Below are 20096 nucleotides of genomic sequence, written 5' to 3' on the forward strand. Positions count from 1 at the left end.
TATAGAGTGATACTGTAATGTTCAGTAAAAGCCACAAGAGTCGGTGAATTACTGACAACCAAAAATTTCAAAGTTTACCTCTTTATTTAGTATTGACGTGACAAAAGTGTAACTTACATTTTCTTTTACCGAAATTTTTAAAATTCTAGTGGCAACTATAGAAACACGTCTGGTTCACGCGCTGTAACATTGCCTTATTTTGCGGATTTTGTTCATTTGTTATTTCGTGCAACAGTCAATCGTCAGAAGTATTAATGTTAAAACTGTAACTGTGATTTGATTTATGCCGAGAAGAGGAATAAACTGTGTTAGAAGTTCAGCTGTGTGTAAGAGGTATTTTGGTTTTCCGAATATTCTAAATCGATCCCCGGTCACGGACGGCGAAGCTTGGGAGGGGGGTGGGCGCTTTAGCCCCCACCCCCAATATTTCGTAAAATAAAGATTTACTAAGAGAAGGGTCTCTTAATCCGCCCCCCCCCCCCACACACATCAAGTCACTAGTCACCCCCCCCCCCCACCCCACCCCACCCCCAATTGGAAGAATGTTCCGCCCGTTCCTGCCGGTATCCAGAAATAAGTGATGGATTTCTACGCTCTTGTAAGCCAAGAATTGCTTTAGAGTTAACTCCCTCCCAAATGGTGTTCATTTTTCCGTCGTCAAGTTAACCTTCCCAAAAAAATCTCCCACAGTTAAAATAAACTGCCATTATTTGCCGTGAATTTGCTTCTATATAGATATATTGATTAATCTCTATTATTTTACCCCGTGGGTGCCCTCACATCAAATTGGAGGACGAAGAAAAAATAATTACGTTCTAATTCGCTACGCTCAAACGAACGTAAATTATTTTCTTCTTAAATACTGCAAAAAATACACACCAAAGGAATGATGGTTGGATGCTCAGGCAATCCAACCTACGCGAGACATCACAAAGTAAAAAATACAAGAGCTTACCGCGAGAAGGCTAAATAGCTAGTTGGTTAAAACTTCTTGAAAATATGCGAAATTAGCCTCCGATTCCATCTTCTTCTTTTCGGCCGACAATTAATTCTCTTTGCATCTTCTGACAAGCAAGCTCGTCCGATTCAAATACCTGTAGAGCCAACCACTCGTCTTTGCTTCTATCCGCGAGATTTATCGTCTTCTGCCGCGTGGTTGTGAACTGCCCTTCTTCCGTTACCAGCTTGCGGACTTCTGACAGTTTATCCAGGCTGATCTCTAGCTAAGCGAACGTTCAACTCGAACAGCTTATAAATTCTATGAATTTAAACTACAAGGCTTCATTGTCAATTTTCGACTTTCCTCCGAATTCTAACTTGTCTATCCCAACTGGGACGACAGATAATTCTTGAACAGGGAGAACACTCAATTGACTAACTCTGGATTTGAAGACTCTTGCTGCAACCGTAGGATTAACATAACTTTAACATAACTTTATCATTTCTATAGCGCAAAATCCATGCAAACTTCGGGTTTACAACTTCAATGTCAGCATGGAATGCGAGAGCGAGGGGACTAAACAACTCTAAACAGTCTATAAATACCTTATCAAACCAATCAGAGATACCCAAGGGACACGCCCAAGCGGCGTGTCATACTCAGCGAAATAAATAACCAAAAACCTGCTAATGAACTGTATTGACCGCATACCAGCAGAAAATACATTCTTTAGTTATCTGCTGACGAAGCAATATTTTTTAAAGTTTCTTTAGGACTGATGTGCTCAGCATATGATTAACTCTTTGCCTAGTTCCTTTACGGCTTTTTTCCCAGGCCTTCACGGTATTGCTGACGTCACAACTCGTTTCGGTGACGTATTCGCTCGTATCACGTGTCCCGAAACGGGTTGACCTCAACGAAAATAGAGGCCTAGGAACTAGGCAAATTAACTCTTACAATAGAAAACACGGCCCTTCAGCAATAACTTTAACATCGTTTTATTTATATTACTTCAATAGATTCATACAGTTTTTTTTTTCAAACAATCTTTCACCCCTTCATACTACGTTAACCCTAAAACTACCAAGAGTGACGAACATCTAAATTCCCCTGTCAAGATTAATACATTGTGAAGCAGACAGGTGATGAGAATAGAGAAATTCATCAACAATATTGTCTTGATGTAACACCAAATTCTCAGAACTAACATTAAAAGAAGTGTATGGAAATATGTATGGAGAGATCATGATACTCTAAGACTGGGACTAAGATTGGGGGGGGGGGGGGGGTTAATGTAAAAGTGACCGAGTGGTCGTCGTACTATTTAGTGGATAAAATTCGTAGTTTGGTACCGCTTGCGGTGTTTCATCTAAAATGAATGACCTCCGTTCGAGTTTTGTTGCTGTTGTTATTAGAAACACAGTCAACGGTATCACCTTAAAGCGGCAGTGTCACGGAGATTTAGTGTTACATGAAAATCCAATGAAGGTGTTGGTAATAATTGGCAATCCACTAATAGTGGCCTTGCCCTGCTAAAACGTACTGTACTAGTCGTGAAAAATGTCAAAAATTGGTGTGGCTATGGATGGGCAGGAAATGGCTTGAAAACGTCGAGCCGACGTTTTCAGGTTGACACTGTTACTTGGAAGAAAATCACATAAAAACCATTGATAAGGGTTTATTGACATTTTGGAGAACGAATTTATGCCTTTCCTTTATTTTTTTAAGGTTATTTTGTTGATCAGTGATACCTAGCATAGTTTACAAAAAAATTAGAAGACTTCTCGTGACACTGTCCCTTTAATTCTGTGGATGAAACCCTAGTGTGTGACTACTCAAATCAAAGCTATTGAGGGGTTGTTTATTTTTCGATATCGCGAAAATGTCAAAATACCGTTAATTTGTAAAATACTAAAAATGGGAATTCTTGGTAGTTAAAGGATTAACCGGGTTTGTGTCGTAAAACCAACACTTTGCTATTTACAGTGGAGTCAGTTGATACGCCAAAGAAAAGTGCAAGAAACCAATCAAAACTCGAAGCAGAATTGCGTAACTGGACATGGTGGTACGCCCGGAAAAAGTCGTCCACTTCAAATAACTGCTCCTGGTTTGCACTTTAGGGGACTATGTCACCGGGATTTCGCAGTTTTTTTGGTCTAATCTGTTCTGAAATAAGTGGTAGGCAACTTTACCCATGAAAAAACATTGTCTTTGAACATTTAACGGGAGATATAACCTTTATTTGGGAATAGAAATCAAACTTCGGCTATAAATATCGATTTTTTTGAATGCGCGCGGAACCAACTTGAAAACGTTGGCTGCCGTTTTCAAATTGCAAATCCATTTCCATTCGGCCAACCGCAGCCAAACGGACTTTTAAACAGTTTCAGTGCTCTAAAATAGCAATTGTTAATAAAAATGGACCATTATTTTTAGGTTTCCTACGACACAAATATAAATTTACGCTGTTCAAAAATCTGTTAAAATCCGTGACATAGTCCCTTTAAGGGTTAAAAATGGCGGCTAGTAGTCAACCAAGCTTCCACTCTTGGAAGGGCTCATGGATCTAGAAAACTCTCTCATTGTTGTGGCTAACTTCTCGAACTCTTCCCATTTGATGGACTCCAAGCTTCTCTGCATTCGAACTTTGGAGTCCAGATGCGAGCAGCGAGACTCGGAATCTTCAAGTCTCAACTTAAGGCGGTCGATTTCCTCGTCTCGTTCATCCAGCTGTATGGACACAAGAAAAAATAATGGATCAATTAGGTTTCGCGTTTACTGTTCTTAAAATGTAAGGCAGATCCGCAGGTGAAGGGAATTGACCCGCGGGAGAAGATAGCCGACCACCGGATAAAAGTGTGGGTTAACGTAATTGACCCGAGAGCGAAGGTAACAGACACGTTTGTAAAGATAATTGACCGGCAGGTGAAGCAAGTGACCCGCGGGTGAAGATGACAGACCCGCAGGTGGAGGTAATTTACCTGCACGTGAAGATGAAAGGCCCACAGGTAGAGGAAACTATCCCGCGCGTAAAGACAACAGACCCGCGGGTGAATGTGACAGACCCGAGGGTGGAGGTAACAGCCCCATGGGTGAAAAATGACATACCCGAGTGTGAAGGCGACAGACCCGAGGGTAAGGGAACAGACCCGAGGGTGAAGATATTAGACCCGGAGGGGAAGGTAACAGACCTGTAGCTAAAGATGACAGATCCGGGAGTGGAAGTAACTGAACCGAGGGTTAAGGTAATAGACTCAAGGGTAAGGGGACAGAGCCGAGGGTAAGGGGACAGACCTGAGGGTAAGGTGACAGACCCGAGGGTAAGGGGACGGACCCGAAGGTAAGGGGACGGACCCGAAGGTGAAGGTGACAGACCCGAGGCTCAGTTTCCGTCAGAGTGCACGTGAGTACTCGTGCAACTTTCTGGTTGGTTAGTACAAATCCGAAACATCTTCGTGGGTGTTTTTACGACTATCTACCAGTGCTGAGAGAATTAATGCACCATACCTTGGCGTTTAAGTTCGCCACCTCGTCCGTGAGAAGCAGCTTGTCTCTTTTAAGAGCAACGTTTTCGGAGTTAGTCGAGTCCTGATGTCCCTCCACCTCGTTCAGCTCGTTGCGAAGTTGAGTTCGTCTTAAGTTGGCTGCAAGAAAGTGAAGAAAAAGTCGTTCAATGTGGAGACAACGACTGACAACAACTCGTGACTGGTACAGTAAAAGCCCGCGAGTAAGAACGTGCATTTTCCCAAGGTAGCCTAAGGAGGTTCTTACATAAAAGGGAATTAGCACAAATTTAGGCTATTTAGGTTCTTGCAGTGCGTTTCACAAAACTTTTCACAAAAGGATTTTGAAGCTCGTTTGAAATTCCCGCAGTTCGCTACCAACTTGGGCATTTCATAGACTTTTTCAAAGTCGTTCGCTTCTCGTTTCTAGTTTGGTAGTAGTAGAATCTCACGTGCAGCGAAGTTTGCAAGTTGCGAGTTCGAGTTGCCAGCTGATTGGGCGCCAAATGCAGGGCAGTCTATTTTTAGTGTGATAATGAACGCAAACTGAAGGTCTTACCTTCTAATGATGACTGTTCTTCTCTTGACAGCTGTGAGAAACAAAGATACGAGAGATGAGTAGAGAGATACTTAAGTAGTTTTATTCTAACAACGAGAGAGTTAAGGCAAAACCAAGACAGCAACGGTAACAAAAACGTCGCTAAACAAAAATAATGTTTACTGACGGGGGGGGGGGGGGGGGGGGTTTTTTTTTTTTTTTTTTTTTTTTTTTTTTTTTTTTTTTTTTTTGCCCCCCCCCCCCCCCCACTGAGCAATAAAAGTGCCCTGGACATGCATTATATACATCTTGGTACATTTGTTAGCCACTCTTGCAGTCTGCAAAACAACAGCGCGACACAGCACAAATGATCGCGACAATGACCAAACAGCGTGACAATGACCAAATTCGGGGTTTTGTGGAAAGCGTGAGCCAAATAACAGATATTTCATGTTTTACTGCGAGGCTTGAATTGTGTCTTTCCTTTAGGCATTGACAGACAAACTCAGCAAACTAGATGAATTCATTTTCTAAAACACAGTACATGCTGTGGTGACGGCGTAAACTTTGGTGAGAACTTCCATGTTTTACCTTTATACAGCACGCGCATTACCCAAAACAAACCAAACGTAAGTCACAGCTATTTAGTAAATTGATCAAATACCTTTGCAAGTGTTTCCCGGTGATTTTGTTGTTCCAATCTAAGCAGCTCTTTAGTCCGTTCTAGTTCTTGCTGTAAATGTTTCTCGCTTTCTTTCAAAGTCACAAGCTCTTGAATGTTCGCTTGTCGACGGAAATCTTTCTCGTCTTTGTGTGCGCGGTCCTGAATGAGAGGAAAAAAGAAACACAACTTTACGCCTTACTATTCGGTCAAAGAATTTTATGAGAAGGCTAAAAAAAGACATATTATATTTATCTACGGATGTTTGAGAACTTACAAATTGCAGCTAACATAAAATATTGATTTTTTGACGTAAAAAAAAAACATATTCCACGCCTTATGATTTACTCAAAGCAAAGCGTGCAGTTAGCGCGGGAAAAGTTACGGTTTTGTAGTGTGATTGGTGGAAATCAGTCTAATGTTAACCAATCACAAAGAGCTTCTTTATAGAGCGCGTTGCCACTGGCGGGAAAAAGCTAAACGAGTTTCAGTTATGGCATTTGCATTTGCATTTGCGTTTGCGTCGCACATGTTAACCGATGTAACGCAAATATACAAGCGCAAACGCAAGCAAGTGAAGCGCGACTTGTCCGCCATCTTGGAAAAAGACTTCAAATACGCCTGCGTATCCTACGTTCCTTCCGTTTACGTTCCACGTGTGAACTTCGTATGCGTTTACATTGGCGCTTGCGTTAACGTGTGAACCAGGTTAGGAGGGGGGGGGGGGGGGTGTTTCCCCCCCCCCCCCCCCTCTCTTTTTCCCCCCCCCCCCCCCCCTCTCCTCCCCCCCCCCCCCCCCTTTTTCTCTTTTTTTTTTTCTCTTTTTTCCTTTTCTTCTCTATATATTATATTTATTCCCTCTTTCTCTCCCCCCCCCCCCCCCCCCCCCCCCCCCCCCCCCCCCCCCCCCCCCCCCCCCCCCCCCCCCCCCCCCCCCCCCCCCCCCCCCCCCCCCCCCCCCCCCTTAGGACATTAAAATTATAATTTGAAATTTAGCTGTTTTTATCTCACCATATCTATTTGTTTTCTTAGTTCTACGACTTGAGCTGATATAGCGGCGTTTTCTTTTATCAACGCCGTGCAGTCGTCTTGAATCTGAAAATAGAAAAGAGTTTGCCAAAAACCAAACATGTGAATATGACAAAAAAATTTCCAAATCGAAAATTATTCACCTAGTTCTGCGAGGATTTGCAAATAAGCTTTGTACATTGTACCTACCTTGTTTCTTAAGCTTCTGTCTTGCTCAGCGTTGATTTCCTTCTCTTTCAACTGTAATCTTAGCTGGCGAATTTCTTCCTACAAAAATAAAATATGAACAAAAGGTGAGGTTAAGCCTACAATAGAACCGAAGGACATGTCATGACACGCTCAAACAAGTTTTCCCGCGCTTCACGCCGGCTACATGTATTTGCTTCGAGTTTTGATTGGTTCACTGGATTGTCTGTGTCTTTTGTGATTGATCAGAGTGATAGAGCAGTTTTCAATTGAGTGTCGTAAAACCAAAACCAAAGTATTACTCTGCCAATCACAAAGAACACAGACAATCCAGTGAACCAATCAAAACTCGAGAATACATGTAGCCGGCACGAAGCGGGGAAAACGTGCGCGAGCGAGTAATGATTGGTTGTGGTTTTAGTTCTGATTGGCTGAGAAAGTGGCGCGAGATTTGAGCCAATCACTAAGCATAGCAATGCAAAACCAAAGCAAACGCAATTAACTTTCGACACTCAAGTGAAAACCGCTCTAACTTTGGTTTTGGTTTAAAAAGATTCGATAGAAAATCTTTCTATACTCCTTGGTAGAGCCTACAGGCGCTACGAGATAGCGTGTAAGTACAGTGCAGTTGTTGGTCATTTGTTATCCACCTCCATCCTTCCCAATAATAACCCATCATTGTTGGGTTTTCGATACACATCTTCGGTGTTTATCTATCTTAGAAAACAATTTTTTGAGCTCGTTGATTGAAAGTAGTTTGCTCATCAAAAGTTAAAACAGACAATTTGCACGTGAGTAGTGTAGGCGGTTTCACTTGAGCGTCGGAAGTAATTGCGTTTGCTTTGGTTTTGCACTGCTACGTTAGTGATTGGCTTAAAAATCACGTGCCACTTTCTTATCCAATCAGAACAAAAACCAAAACCAATCCTGACTCGCACGCGTACGTTTTCCCGCACTTCGTGCTTGCGACATGTAATTACTCCGAGTTTTGATCGGCTCACTGGATTGTCTGTGTCCTTTGTGATTGGCCAGAGTAATTACTTTGCTTTTGGTTTTACGACACTCATTAGGCTAGTTTCGAATTACGCTCTACTGATTCTAAAAAGGAGTGAAGTCGAGGTTGAGGGGAATAAAACAAAAGAAAATTCAAATTATTCCCCTGAACCTCGACTTCATTCTTTGTTTGTGATCAGTGGAGCGTATTCAAAAATTAGCCATTTGAAAACTGCTCTATCGTGGCGTTCGTGCGTAGCTCCTTTAAAAGAGAGCAGAGTCCCACAGAATATCAAGGGAAACACCACATGGCACAAGCTCAGAGACTGCATATAAGCATTCCATGTGATTAGCACAGTTGTCCTCACCCTAAGTGCTCGTCCTAATTCTTCTTTTGTTTTAGCTTGTGAGTCAAAGAACTTGTCATCCATTTCCTGCAGTTGTGTCTTCAGCTTTAAACATTCTGCCCTTTTCTCTTCTAACTCGATTCTAAAATTGTTCAAATCTTCAGTCTTGTGGTCAAGCTGAAGTTAAAACGTAAAAAAAAAAAAACACGGTTAGAAGACAATTTTACTTTTTAGATGTTAGAATGACTGTGCGGAAGGAAAATATATTAAAAGGAAAATTTATTTAATATTGCCAAGAACCTTTGCTGAAAACCTTTCAAATTATCAAATGGTCAATCCCAGCCACTCTGACTCACTTGTACCGAGGAATTTAATAGGGGTGGGGCCCCTGGGGGCTCTAGAGGAAGCAGCAGTAGGGAGGGCAGGAAGTGGTGGGCACTTATAGCATACCTCTACTCTATAGTTTTGCACTTTTCTCTCGGCATCTTGTAAAGCCGTAAGTCCTTTATCAGCTTCGTTCTTCTTAATAGGGGTGGGGCCCCTGGGGGCTCTAGAGGAAGCAGCAGTAGGGAGGGCAGGAAGTGGTAGGTGCTTATAGCATACCTCTACTCTATAGTTTTGCACTTTTCTCTCGGCATCTTGTAAAGCCGTAAGTCCTTTATCAGCCTTTTCTTAATAGGGGTGGGGCCCCTGGGGGCGTATAGGAAGCAGGAGTAGGGAGAGGAAGAAGTGGTGGGTGCTTATAGCATACCTCTACTCTATAGTTTTGTACTTTTCTCTCGGCATCTTGTAAAGCCGTAAGTCCTTTATCAGCTTCGTTTTTCTTAATAGGGGTGGGGCCCCTGGGGGCTCTAGAGGAAGCAGCAGTAGGGAGGGAGGAAGTGGTAGGTGCTTATAGCATACCTCTACTCTATAGTTTTGCACTTTTCTCTCGGCATCTTGTAAAGCCGTAAGTCCTTTATCAGCTTCGTTCTTCTTAATAGGGGTGGGGCCCCTGGGGGCGCTAGAGTAAGCGGAGTAGGGAGGGGAGGAAGTGGTGGGTGCTTATAGCATACCTCTACTCTATAGTTTTGTACTTTTCTCTCGGCATCTTGTAAAGCTGTAAGTCCTTTATCAGCTTCGTTCTTCTTAATAGGGGTGGGGCCCCTGGGGGCTCTAGAGGAAGCAGGAGTAGGGAGGGGAGGAAGTGGTGGGTGCTTATAGCATACCTCTACTCTATAGTTTTGTACTTTTCTCTCGGCATCTTGTAAAGCCGTAAGTCCTTTATCAGCTTCGTTCTTCTTAATAGGGGTGGGGCCCCTGGGGGCTCTAGAGGAAGCAGGAGTAGGGAGGGGAGGAAGTGGTGGGTGCTTATAGCATACCTCTACTCTATAGTTTTGTACTTTTCTCTCGGCATCTTGTAAAGCTGTAAGTCCTTTATCAGCTTCGTTCTTCTTAATAGGGGTGGGGCCCCTGGGGGCTCTAGAGGAAGCAGGAGTAGGGAGGGGAGGAAGTGGTGGGTGCTTATAGCATACCTCTACTCTATAGTTTTGTACTTTTCTCTCGGCATCTTGTAAAGCCGTAAGTCCTTTATCAGCTTCGTTCTTTTTAATAGGGGTGGGGCCCCTGGGGGCTCTAGAGGAAGCAGGAGTAGGGAGGGGAGGAAGTGGTGGGTGCTTCTAGCATACCTCTACTCTATAGTTTTGTACTTTTCTCTTGGCATCTTGTAAAGCCGTAAGTCCTTTATCAGCTTCGTTCTTCTTAATAGGGGTGGGGCCCCTGGGGGCTCTAGAGGAAGCAGGAGTAGGGAGGGGAGGAAGTGGTGGGTGCTTATAGCATACCTCTACTCTATAGTTTTGTACTTTTCTCTCGGCATCTTGTAAAGCCGTAAGTCCTTTATCAGCTTCGTTCTTGTACTGGTGAACCTGCAGATCTCGCCTAGCGCTGTCACGTTCATGGAGGTCTGACATTTTTTTCAGGGACACTATCTCATTTACAAGCTGTCGTTTCTCTGCCGCATGGGACTCTAGGAAAATGGAAATATGGTTGGCTATAAGTAGATGCCATGTGATACAAAACACATCTTGAGCAGTTTTCAACTTTACTTATCGCTAAACCAACTACAATGGAGTAGGATTTTTCAAGATCTGGGCAAACAAAATCGGTTTCAAGAAATCTAGGGGTGGGTGGGGTTAATACCTGGAAGGGGGTACCCTGTATACTTTTGGGTGGGGATGTGCCGCTAGGTATTTGAAGCGTTGCCCTATACCAGGCCATGTTCAGTCTGATTTTTGTAACCCTATATTAGGCTAGACACCGTAAGTCCCTACTCTAGCCCAGGGTTGCATTTTTTTAAGCCAACTTTTCACTAAGTGTAGCAATGCAAAACCATCTGTAAGCAACGATGCCATGATTATTTTATCGACGTTTAAGTGAAAAGTCTCTTTCTACTCCTGAATTTACTAATCCTATTCTGGACTAAATGGTGTCAGAATTTCACAAGCAGTTTTCCAGGGCAAATGCTACCCGTTTTCAAGACCAAAACAGGGGTGGGTGGGGTCTATACCCTATCCCAGACTAACTGCTAAAACCCTACCCTCACAGTGGCACATACCTAATAGCCAATATGGAAGGCCCCCCCCCCCCCCACATTGTGGTGTTCAGCTTTAAGTAAAGCAAAGCATGTTGTTGTTGGTCAAAATTAATTTATTTTATGATGGACTGGGTACGTTTCTACAGCTATTTTTCAAACTTGTCAGAACTTGACATGTAATATTTTATGTCTTGTTATCCCAAAATTACTTGGGATTTTATACTACTGGGAGAATCAGCCCTTAGCAGATCTTTCCAGTAGATCTTGCTCAACTGATCTGTCAATATTTTCCCAGTAATGACGCTCACAATCAATTATTTATAAGTCACTGTAATCTATTTTACACTATTCTTTAGTTCATACTTGTCTTTGTCCTGATTTCTAGTCTGAAACTTAACTTATAAAAAAGACAGATTACTCCCTTAACAGCCCAAGCAGCCATCAGTGCTGGAAATTACTGTCGGTCATTGGACATTGTCCGATCAAATATGCCAAAATGTCCGGCCAATTTTTAATATTTCGACATGTGTCCGAGAACTTCTTTGTTTGGAAAATTTTTTTTTTTTTAAAATGGATTTTTTTTTTTTTTTTTTTCCATAAAAAAAAAAAATTTTAAAAAAAAATCACTTTAAAAAAAAAAAAAATTTCCAGCCATGCATTTGATTTGTCAAGATAAATCATGCTGCATGTGTGTATGATAACAAAATCTTACTGACACCTTCTGGCTCAAAAGATTTTTTAGACTACATGTACTGTACAATTTGTTATTCAAGTACTTGGACACATACCTTCAGCATCCCTGAGCCGTTTGATTGCGGCTTCTTTCTCAGCCTCAAACATGTGCATCTGAGACTCTTTTCTGGCGACATCTGAAGATCGTTCATCCACCTGAGATTGAAGATCCCGTAGCTTCCGCATCATGCGGTCTGCTTCCTCAGTGACTCGAGGAGGGATGGCTGCTTGCACAAACACAAAAAGCGTTAAAACTTTAGCAAATGCTTAACATCTTGTGAAATGATTCTGTTGAGTGACATGGATCACAAGCTATTTTTACCTGATTTATGTGATTTTTTTAAGGTCAACAAACAAATTCTCATAACTGATTACTATTATTAATAATACATTTCTTTTAATGCTAGTTTTGTGAAATTGGTGCTACATTTGTACATCAAGACACTAATTCTATGTATTCTCACCAAATGCCTGCTTGACTAATTTAATAAGATTTAAAAATAAGATAAGATAACTTTAATTAAACACCTATGGTACAAAAAATTCTTTCAGCCAACAGTACAAAAATAAATAAAATAAAGATCTATCCACCTAACTAAACTAACTTTTAAACTCATAATAATGTTACAACATACAGTAACATTTAATTTATTTCCTAAAAGATGACGTGACCCAGGTGCGTGCGGCATACTCAGCGAAAGAATTTGAGAAATTTCAAGTGCTCCCAACAGGAGTTGAACCTATGGCTGTTCAACCTAAATACTTCAGCTTCTCGATCTACCACTGAGCTATAGGAGTCTTGTGGTGGCCAGATCATCAAACTACAGTAGGTTCATGTGGGTAGCAGGGGTGGTACATTGGTGAGAGTGCTTGCCTCCCACCATGTGGCCCCGGGGTGTTTTTTTAATTTTTTTGTGGGTGGCCCCTTTTTTTTTTTTTTTTTTTTTTTTTTTTTTTTTTTTTTTTTTTTTTTTTTTTTTTTTTTTTTTTTTTTTTTTTTTTTTTTTTTTTTTTTTTTTTTTTTTTTTTCCCCCCCCATGTGGCCCGGGTTCAATTCTTGGACCCGGTGTCATATGTGGGTTGAGTTTGTTGTTGGTTCTTGTCCTTTCTCCGAGGGTTTTTCTCCGGGTTCTCTGGTTTTCCTCCCTCCACAAAACCAACACTACTAAATTCCAATTTGATCTGGAATTAGTGGGATCAGAAGAGCCACTATGTGCAGGGTTCAAACACTTTTTCAGGCCAAAAATTCAAGGACTTTCCAGGACCCTTCTTGGAAATTTCAAGGACATTTTTACAAGAAATTTAACCCAAATAAATGATTTCCAGTCTGTTGTGCCATTGATGTGCTTGGTGAAGAACTAAAAAAATCGCTTAATTTGGCAGTCTTCTCATTGCCTTGAAGCCTTTTGACGTTCAATAAAAAAATCAAGGACTTTCGAGGACCAAAAACTAATTTCAAGTACTTTCAAGGCCTTGAAATCGAACTCCTGAAATTCAAGGGTTTTCAAGACGCATACCAACTCTGTATGTGGAAGATGCCACTGTAAAATCCCATTTATTATTTATTTATTATTCATGGACAAACATCCTGCTAGGATTTGAATGTCCTCTCACCTGAAGCTTTCCGTGCCTGCTCACGTCTGATGATAATTAACAAGTTAAGGAATCAAAGAGAATCTCATGTACAAAACAGTCTGCAAATAACTTAAAGCAAATATTATCATGATCTGCAGGGTTCTCTAGCATTTCAAACACTTGTCTGTACAGTAGGGTATGGTTTGAACAGATTGTTGTCAGGTCGAGGAATTGGCTATATGGTTCTTAAAATAAACTATTTTAATTTATCATTATTTAGTTACTCAGGGTGGGGGGTACTCAAAAATGAAATAAATTTAAATGCTACAGCCATAACTAAAAGGTGTGTCTGTTCGAAATACTTTAATTAAAGGCCCTTTAACTTCAAATACCTGAATGACTGATATTCGTACCCTTTCATAAACCTAAACTTTTGAAATCCCTACCCCTTTTTTTCAAGAAAAGGATACAAATAATTAGCTTCCAATTCAAGGAAGTAAATCTGTTGCTGAAGATTTCTGATATACTCATTTTCAATATTTCCAACTTCAGCATTGGAGGTGGAAGATCTTGTATGTTTCCTAGTAAATACAAACAAAAATGTAGCAATAAATTAGGTCCAACACCCATACACTACATCTAGATTTCCTTATGCAAGAGGTAGGAGCACTTATTGGACTGACAAGAAACAGAGATCTTGTTAGGAGAACACCTCAGGACTAGGACAGTATACTACACAGAATTTGTACTGACAACATTATGTATAAACAATTTAAAATGGGAGTTTATATGCTTTCCAGCATCAGCTGTTTCCTTTCAGACCAGACGCCAGACATAACGTCCAGTTGTTTGACATGCAACATTGGGTATTTCACACACAAAATAATTATTTGATTTTACATTTGTCAATCAAAGATCGACTTTACCCTCATTTTGCTCACTTGGACTGGCCAAGTTAAGAAAACCATAGATCTGTCACATAACAGTTTGTTTTGGAATCTACTATAAAGGGACAACTGCAGACTGATAAGTATTAGAATTTCAAATCAAATATTTCATTTTTTGTGAGCATTTTTTAATGCCTGAAAATACCTTTCCAGTAAACCAGTTCCAGTCTAGGGAGGAAAGGCAATGGCATTTTAGAGAGTCCAATAGAAATCCCCCTAGAAGTTTGTGCCTCCAGCCCCTATGTTTGTACCTTTGGCACTCATATCTGCCTGTTTAACCATTAAATCTGGTACTTTCTAATGTTACCGAAAACCTTACAGCTTTATTGATTCAGCTTTAAGTCTGGTCTTCTTTATTTACTCTCTTCACAAGTTATAATAATGTGATTGATAAAAAAGCTCTTTACATTTTTGTGTAAATTTAGATTAACTAAGTTAATAAAATGAAGGTGATAATTTAATTTCAAAGGCCGTGTAAATTAATGAACACAAACAAATTGACACCAAAGTTTTACTTTGAAAATGAAGTGCTTGTGTGAAGCTTTGATACCTGTAAAATTGTGTTCATTTTTAAACATGGAAGCATGGTGTTCTTGGTGGTATAGATACAGTAATACTGCTTCACTGAATCGAATAAGGCAGCTAAAATATTCGTGTTTAGATTCGTCAGCTGGGTTTAATTGGCTTAATTAAGAAGAAATCTTCACCGAGGGGGAGAATTTTGAGCATGCCAAAAAAAGTTTGCTGAAATAGAATGACAATAGATAGCTGCTTTCAATCGAATCTTTAGAAAAAAATGTTAAAAAATAATCCAACATCAAAACAGAGAGTCAAATGCTTCTTCATTATGTAGTTGTGACAACTGGGGAATGCAAAACAATTTTACTGGCAAAGGTATTTCGTTTGTATTTCACATTCCTTAGATCCAAAAAATGGTGCTCCGATGAAGAAGTGTAAGAGTTTGTACAGCAACAATAATACTTGGAAATAACAAAAGTATAAGTAATCTTGGAACATACCCAGATTTGGAGTCAAACGAAGCAGCTAAGTGTAAGCTTTTTCCAGATTTCCCAAAGCTTCCAGAACGACGCAGATTCTCCGGAGCGCTGCTTCTGAGAGGGGAAGCTATACAGAAGCAAAAATGAACACAAGTTGGATTGAAAAATAACACTTCTTTTCCCAGATTGCAAACTTTTTAGACTAGCTTACCAGATCTCGTTCCTTTAGACCTTGAAAACGTCGCCATGGATGTAGCAGACGAGCAGCAAATACAACAACAACGAAGATGGCGTCCCGTAACCACAGAAATGATACCGCTGAAAAGTACCTCGGGCTCAGCCATAACGGTGCTTGTCTTACTGCAAAGGATCATGGGCTTTTAACAGGGTACGGTGGGGGCCCCTCACGGGGTTTAGGGGGCGGGGGAGAGTTCCTTCCTTATGAAAGGTTTCTCCAAAGCTATGGGGTTTTTTTTGATGAAATATTTTTGCAGATTTTTTTTTCTCATGCAAATAGTCCCTCTATTTTTTTTTTCAGGGCAAGCCTGCCCAGTCGAGTGAACAAACACCGTAGCGCCGCGCCGAAAATCCCCTTACAAACTACCGTGTTCTTTCTGTCATAGGAAATTATATATTAATTAATTATTTCTCGACGACTTGTGACCACAACAAAACAAGAAAAGTGATCTGACTGACAGTATGAGTTTTTTCCACTTCAAATCTTTTAAAACGGAAACTTAAAATTTGTATTTTTTCGACATTGGAACCTTTTTCAATCCAACGAAGTATAATTTTAAGAAAAGCGCTCAATTAAATTGATAAAAACACGTTGTGTTTTAAAAAATCTTGGAAATGTTTAAATTTTTATAGCCGGTCGGCGTTTGATAACTTAGGCAGTAAGACGCATGCGTGCGTCAAACTTGTCATCTTTGACAATACAACAAACTGGAATCGATCGCGAGGCAACTCTAAGGTGATTTTCTGTTGGGAAAAAATTAATTCCGTCGGACAAATGAATAATAATTCTAATATTTCTGTGAAGCATGAAATTGCTCTCATCAACGGGGTAGCGACAAGAATTTCCAGCGCGATGTCTACGGCTGAAGATATTTGCTTTGTTGTTATTCCGGGTAATCCAGGTGGCATAGGATTCTACGACATCTTCATTTCAACGATATTTCAAGCTGGGAAAGGAAAATACTCCGTGTATGGCGTTTCGCATGCAGGTACGGTATTACTAAAACTTCTGTAAAAAAATAGAAAATCGCTAAGCGAAAACGTTGTTAAAGAAATATAAGGTGAAAGCTTTGATCTTAAAATAAGGTTTTGTTTATGAAAATTCCACGGATCCTTTACGTTAAATATTTTGTACCCCAATTATTTTTTTTCAGTTCGAGATGTATTTGTAAAATCAAAGCGAATTTGCGAAAGCCAAGGACATATTTTTCCGACATAATTATCAATTCTGTGTCGATGCCGCTGTATTTCAGTTGCGAAACCGGCGGTAATTCAAATTTGTCAAAATCGACCATCTGCTTTGCTCGTCCAACAAAACTCGAACATAAATAAAAGCGATTTCAAAACAAAAAACCAAAATTACTTCCGATTTTACGTCATTGATCATTTATTTAAACCACGAAAAGCTTTAAAACTCAAACAAATTTTCCGGGGAAGGAAAATTGAACCGTAAAGATAAAAACATAATAATAAGTTTGTTTCATACTATTATTCGTTTTTTTTTTTTTTTCAACTATTTACAATTACGATTTCTCATTATTAATTGATTCTGTCATGAAAACGACGGGATAATAAACAACCGGCATCTTTTACCATTTCTCTTTTCTTTTCTGTGGACCTGAGAGGTTTGTATAAATAAATAATTCTGATTTTTCCACAACTGAAAAATTCAGACACAAACCGAGGTAAAATCCTCCTATTAGCTAAGGCCTCCAATTAGCTAAGGCGCAAAGAACAAATGCAAGATTCACGAGACTTTTTAGCTTAGTTTCTTCAGTTACCCGGCAACTGAAGAACGAACTACTTTTGCGTGAAAGTACTAAATGTTTTGGCATAGTTTTTTTACACACGCTCATTAAAGATATAGAACGTTAACTTCTTTCGAACTCCATCCAGTAATGCCGCTAAGTTTTAAACTGATTAGCATTTGGACTGAAAAGAAAACCGCTTTGATTAACATGATTGTAACTTGGTTGTTTTCAAAAAGCCACACGAGCTATATTTGATGCTAATATACGGTATCCGACTATATTTTCTTAACGGTTAGTAAGAAACATGATATTTTCAGTTTTTCTTTACGAGGTTGACGCTAGCCTGAATTTCAGACATCCCTCTGTGCTCGCCTCCTCGCCAGAACGGGCGAGAGGCGAGCACAGAGGGATGTCTGAAATTCAGGCTAGGTTGACGCTTGTTAGAATCACGGTTATATATCAACTCTAGCTCTGCTAGCCTGGTTGTTATTTCGGTTGTTACTCTAGCCTCTTTCTAGCATAGTCGCTTCGATCTTTCCTAGATCCCGACTCACATAGAAAAGATCAAAACTGTACTCTGCTAGCAGGCCGGCCCAAGCGTTTTTCTTATTGAGAGATTTTATTCTCTCTCAATTCCTCAGGCTAGGCCAGTGAAAGAATATTTAACACTACGCGCCTGTTGACTATCTACAATCTCATATCCAACGCGCAGTCGTGGAATAATTGTTTTTATATAAAAAAAAAACGCCCGAAGAATTGCAATATTTGAGCTTCCCAGCTATTTTCGTTGACGCGTATCGGTTACCAAAATTAATTTGTGGTCAATGGTATATGAACTCATATACCATTGCCTGTTAACCAATCAAAACGCAGGAATTGCAATTTACCATTGCTAGTTTTTAATAATAGCTAATATTCTTCGTCCCAGTAATAGTAAAATATGTGGAAAAGAGCGGGAGATATGGTGGCCTAGTGGTTAGTGGCTGGACTCTAGATCGAACGTTCCGGATTCGAGCCCTGGCGGGGGCACTGCGTTGTGTTCTTGGGCAAGACACTTCATTCTCATGGTGCCTCTCTTCACCCAGGCCCCAGTTGTTTAAAGGGTGGATAACGCTATCCACCGGATAAATCACTATCCAGTGGACTACGTTATCCACCGGATAGTGATTTATCCGGTGGATAGCGTTATCCACCTTTTGAACAATGCCAGTACGTATCTGTTATTTATTGACAGTTTCGTTTACACACTTTCCGCCCGCTGCTCGAAAAACCGCGCGCATGCTCCAAGGGCCTTATAGGTACCCGGCCTGTTTAACCAATCAGATGGGTTATATAATAAGGGACTCGCCGTCATATTGGATTTGGGTCGCGTAGCAGCTATCACAAAAGGTCTCGCACGAACGGCTCGCTCTCTTCCAGAGAACAACAGAGCAAACAACAGTTAAAATGCCCCTAGCCCTAAAAAAGGTAGCAACTGCTACCCTAGAGGACAAGTTGAATTGCAAGCTTACGAGAGCTGCTACACTCCTGTTAAGGTGGATTTCCACTGACGCGTAATTTTTTTAATCCAAGATGGCGGCTGTTTTTGGTTGAGCCGCCATCATTGAGGTTGAAGTTTTTTTGTTTTTTCTCAGGTCATGCGCAGGTTGACGAGCCAAGTGGACCCTGCAGATGGAAAGCCAAACAATGGGACCAAGAACAACCATCTTCTTTCTCGCTTAACGATCAAATAGAACACAAACTCGCTTTCCTGGCCTACTACATTCCTGCTCATTCCAGAGTTATCCTAATCGGACACTCCATCGGTTCGTACATCGCTCTAGAAATGCTTAAACGATACCACGACAAGGAAAAAATACTCAAATGCGTTCTCCTCTTCCCAACGATCGAGAGAGTGGACTCCGCGCCGAGCGGCAAATTCTGGAAGTTTATCTGTCACTATTTGCATTGGCCGTTTCTCATGGGGACGGCTTTAGTTTCATTTTTGCCATCGTTCGTTCAAAGATGGTCGATTAACTGGTGGATGTATTTAAACAAAGTAGAAAACAAGGAGAGTATAATGGAGGCGGCCCAATCGATGCTGGATTATCACACAGTTGATAACGTACTCGAGATCGGTCGCCAGCTTGTAACGATACGAGAATTGGATTACGAATGCATCAGAGCAAATCTGGACAAACTTGTTTTCTTCTATGGGCTCGGCGATCCCTGGGTCCCACAGGGCTATTACGAGGACATGAAAGAGAGGTTCCCGGATGGCGACATCAAGCTGTCACGTGACAAAGACATCAGGCATGCGTTCGTGCTGGATACCTCTGAAAAAGTCGCCAAGATGGTGTGGGAATGGATCGAAGAACACATTGGTGAAATAGACGACGGTGTGCGCGGTGCAGCGAATTGCTAAGGTTAAGGAATCAGGACCCGTCCACACTAATCCGGATAAATTGTCCACCGAAGGCAGAACTTCTCGAAATCGCTCTTCAAAGTGAATTTATTTGAAAACGCCAGCTTTGCCCTTCAATGTAGACGGGAAACATTTTGAAAAAGGAACTTTTCGAAAACGCTCTTCTTCAAAGTGGGTATTTGGAAACGCATTTCATCCGTTTTTGACTAAACTTTAGATGCGTTTTAAACTTATCGGACTAGTGTGGTCGGCAAATATTTTAGAAGGCCTTTTTTAAATTTCTCTGTTTTCAAATCCAGGCATTGCAGTCAGGATGGCTCAGAGATTAGTAAGGAGCGTGACTAAAACTCATGGCGGCATGCGCAGGCGTGACAAAATTAGAATGGTACTAAGGGAATACTTGCCTTGTCTTCTGACTGGAGAAGGATCAAAAAACACGTAGTGCCGGACTTTTCGAGGACTGCACTACACTGGTTTCCTGGTGACTGCATGCTAAAATAGAAACTGTGCACAAGAATTATCGCAGAAAGAAACGTCATGAACTAGAAATTTATTCCTCGAGTTTGAACGTTTTTACCCTGCCCCTGTGTAGGTGGTCATAAACAAACAACAACAACAAAATCGACTTTTACTGCCCTCTATCGCTCTAGTCCTAGCCATCCAATCAGAATGCCTCTTCTATA

The 20096-nt window shown here is 40.9% G+C and overlaps 2 protein-coding genes across 2 annotated transcripts; one reads left to right on the forward strand and one right to left on the reverse strand.

The window, feature by feature from the left end:
• Positions 1–1914: 1914 nt before the first annotated feature.
• Positions 1915–15327, reverse strand: LOC144666891 (uncharacterized). Its single transcript, XM_078528323.1, has 13 exons — positions 15233–15327; positions 15043–15148; positions 13547–13657; positions 13116–13141; positions 11558–11725; positions 10018–10202; positions 8219–8374; positions 6861–6938; positions 6654–6737; positions 5646–5804; positions 5003–5033; positions 4448–4584; positions 1915–3670 (listed from the first exon to the last, which is right to left on the reverse strand). Exons 1-13 carry the CDS (start codon positions 15267–15269, stop codon positions 3464–3466), a joined length of 1485 nt encoding a protein of 494 aa, XP_078384449.1. The 5' UTR covers positions 15270–15327; the 3' UTR covers positions 1915–3463.
• A 643-nt stretch (positions 15328–15970) lies between these two features.
• Positions 15971–20026, forward strand: LOC144666906 (lipid droplet-associated hydrolase-like). The gene is made up of 2 exons (XM_078528347.1): positions 15971–16247; positions 18644–20026. Exons 1-2 carry the CDS (start codon positions 16034–16036, stop codon positions 19411–19413), a joined length of 984 nt encoding a protein of 327 aa, XP_078384473.1. The 5' UTR covers positions 15971–16033; the 3' UTR covers positions 19414–20026.
• The last annotated feature ends 70 nt before the right edge of the window (positions 20027–20096 follow it).

Source organism: Oculina patagonica, chromosome 9 (genome assembly GCF_052425735.1).
Source record: "Oculina patagonica isolate OP01 chromosome 9, crgOcupat, whole genome shotgun sequence".
NCBI lineage: Eukaryota > Metazoa > Cnidaria > Anthozoa > Scleractinia > Oculinidae > Oculina > Oculina patagonica.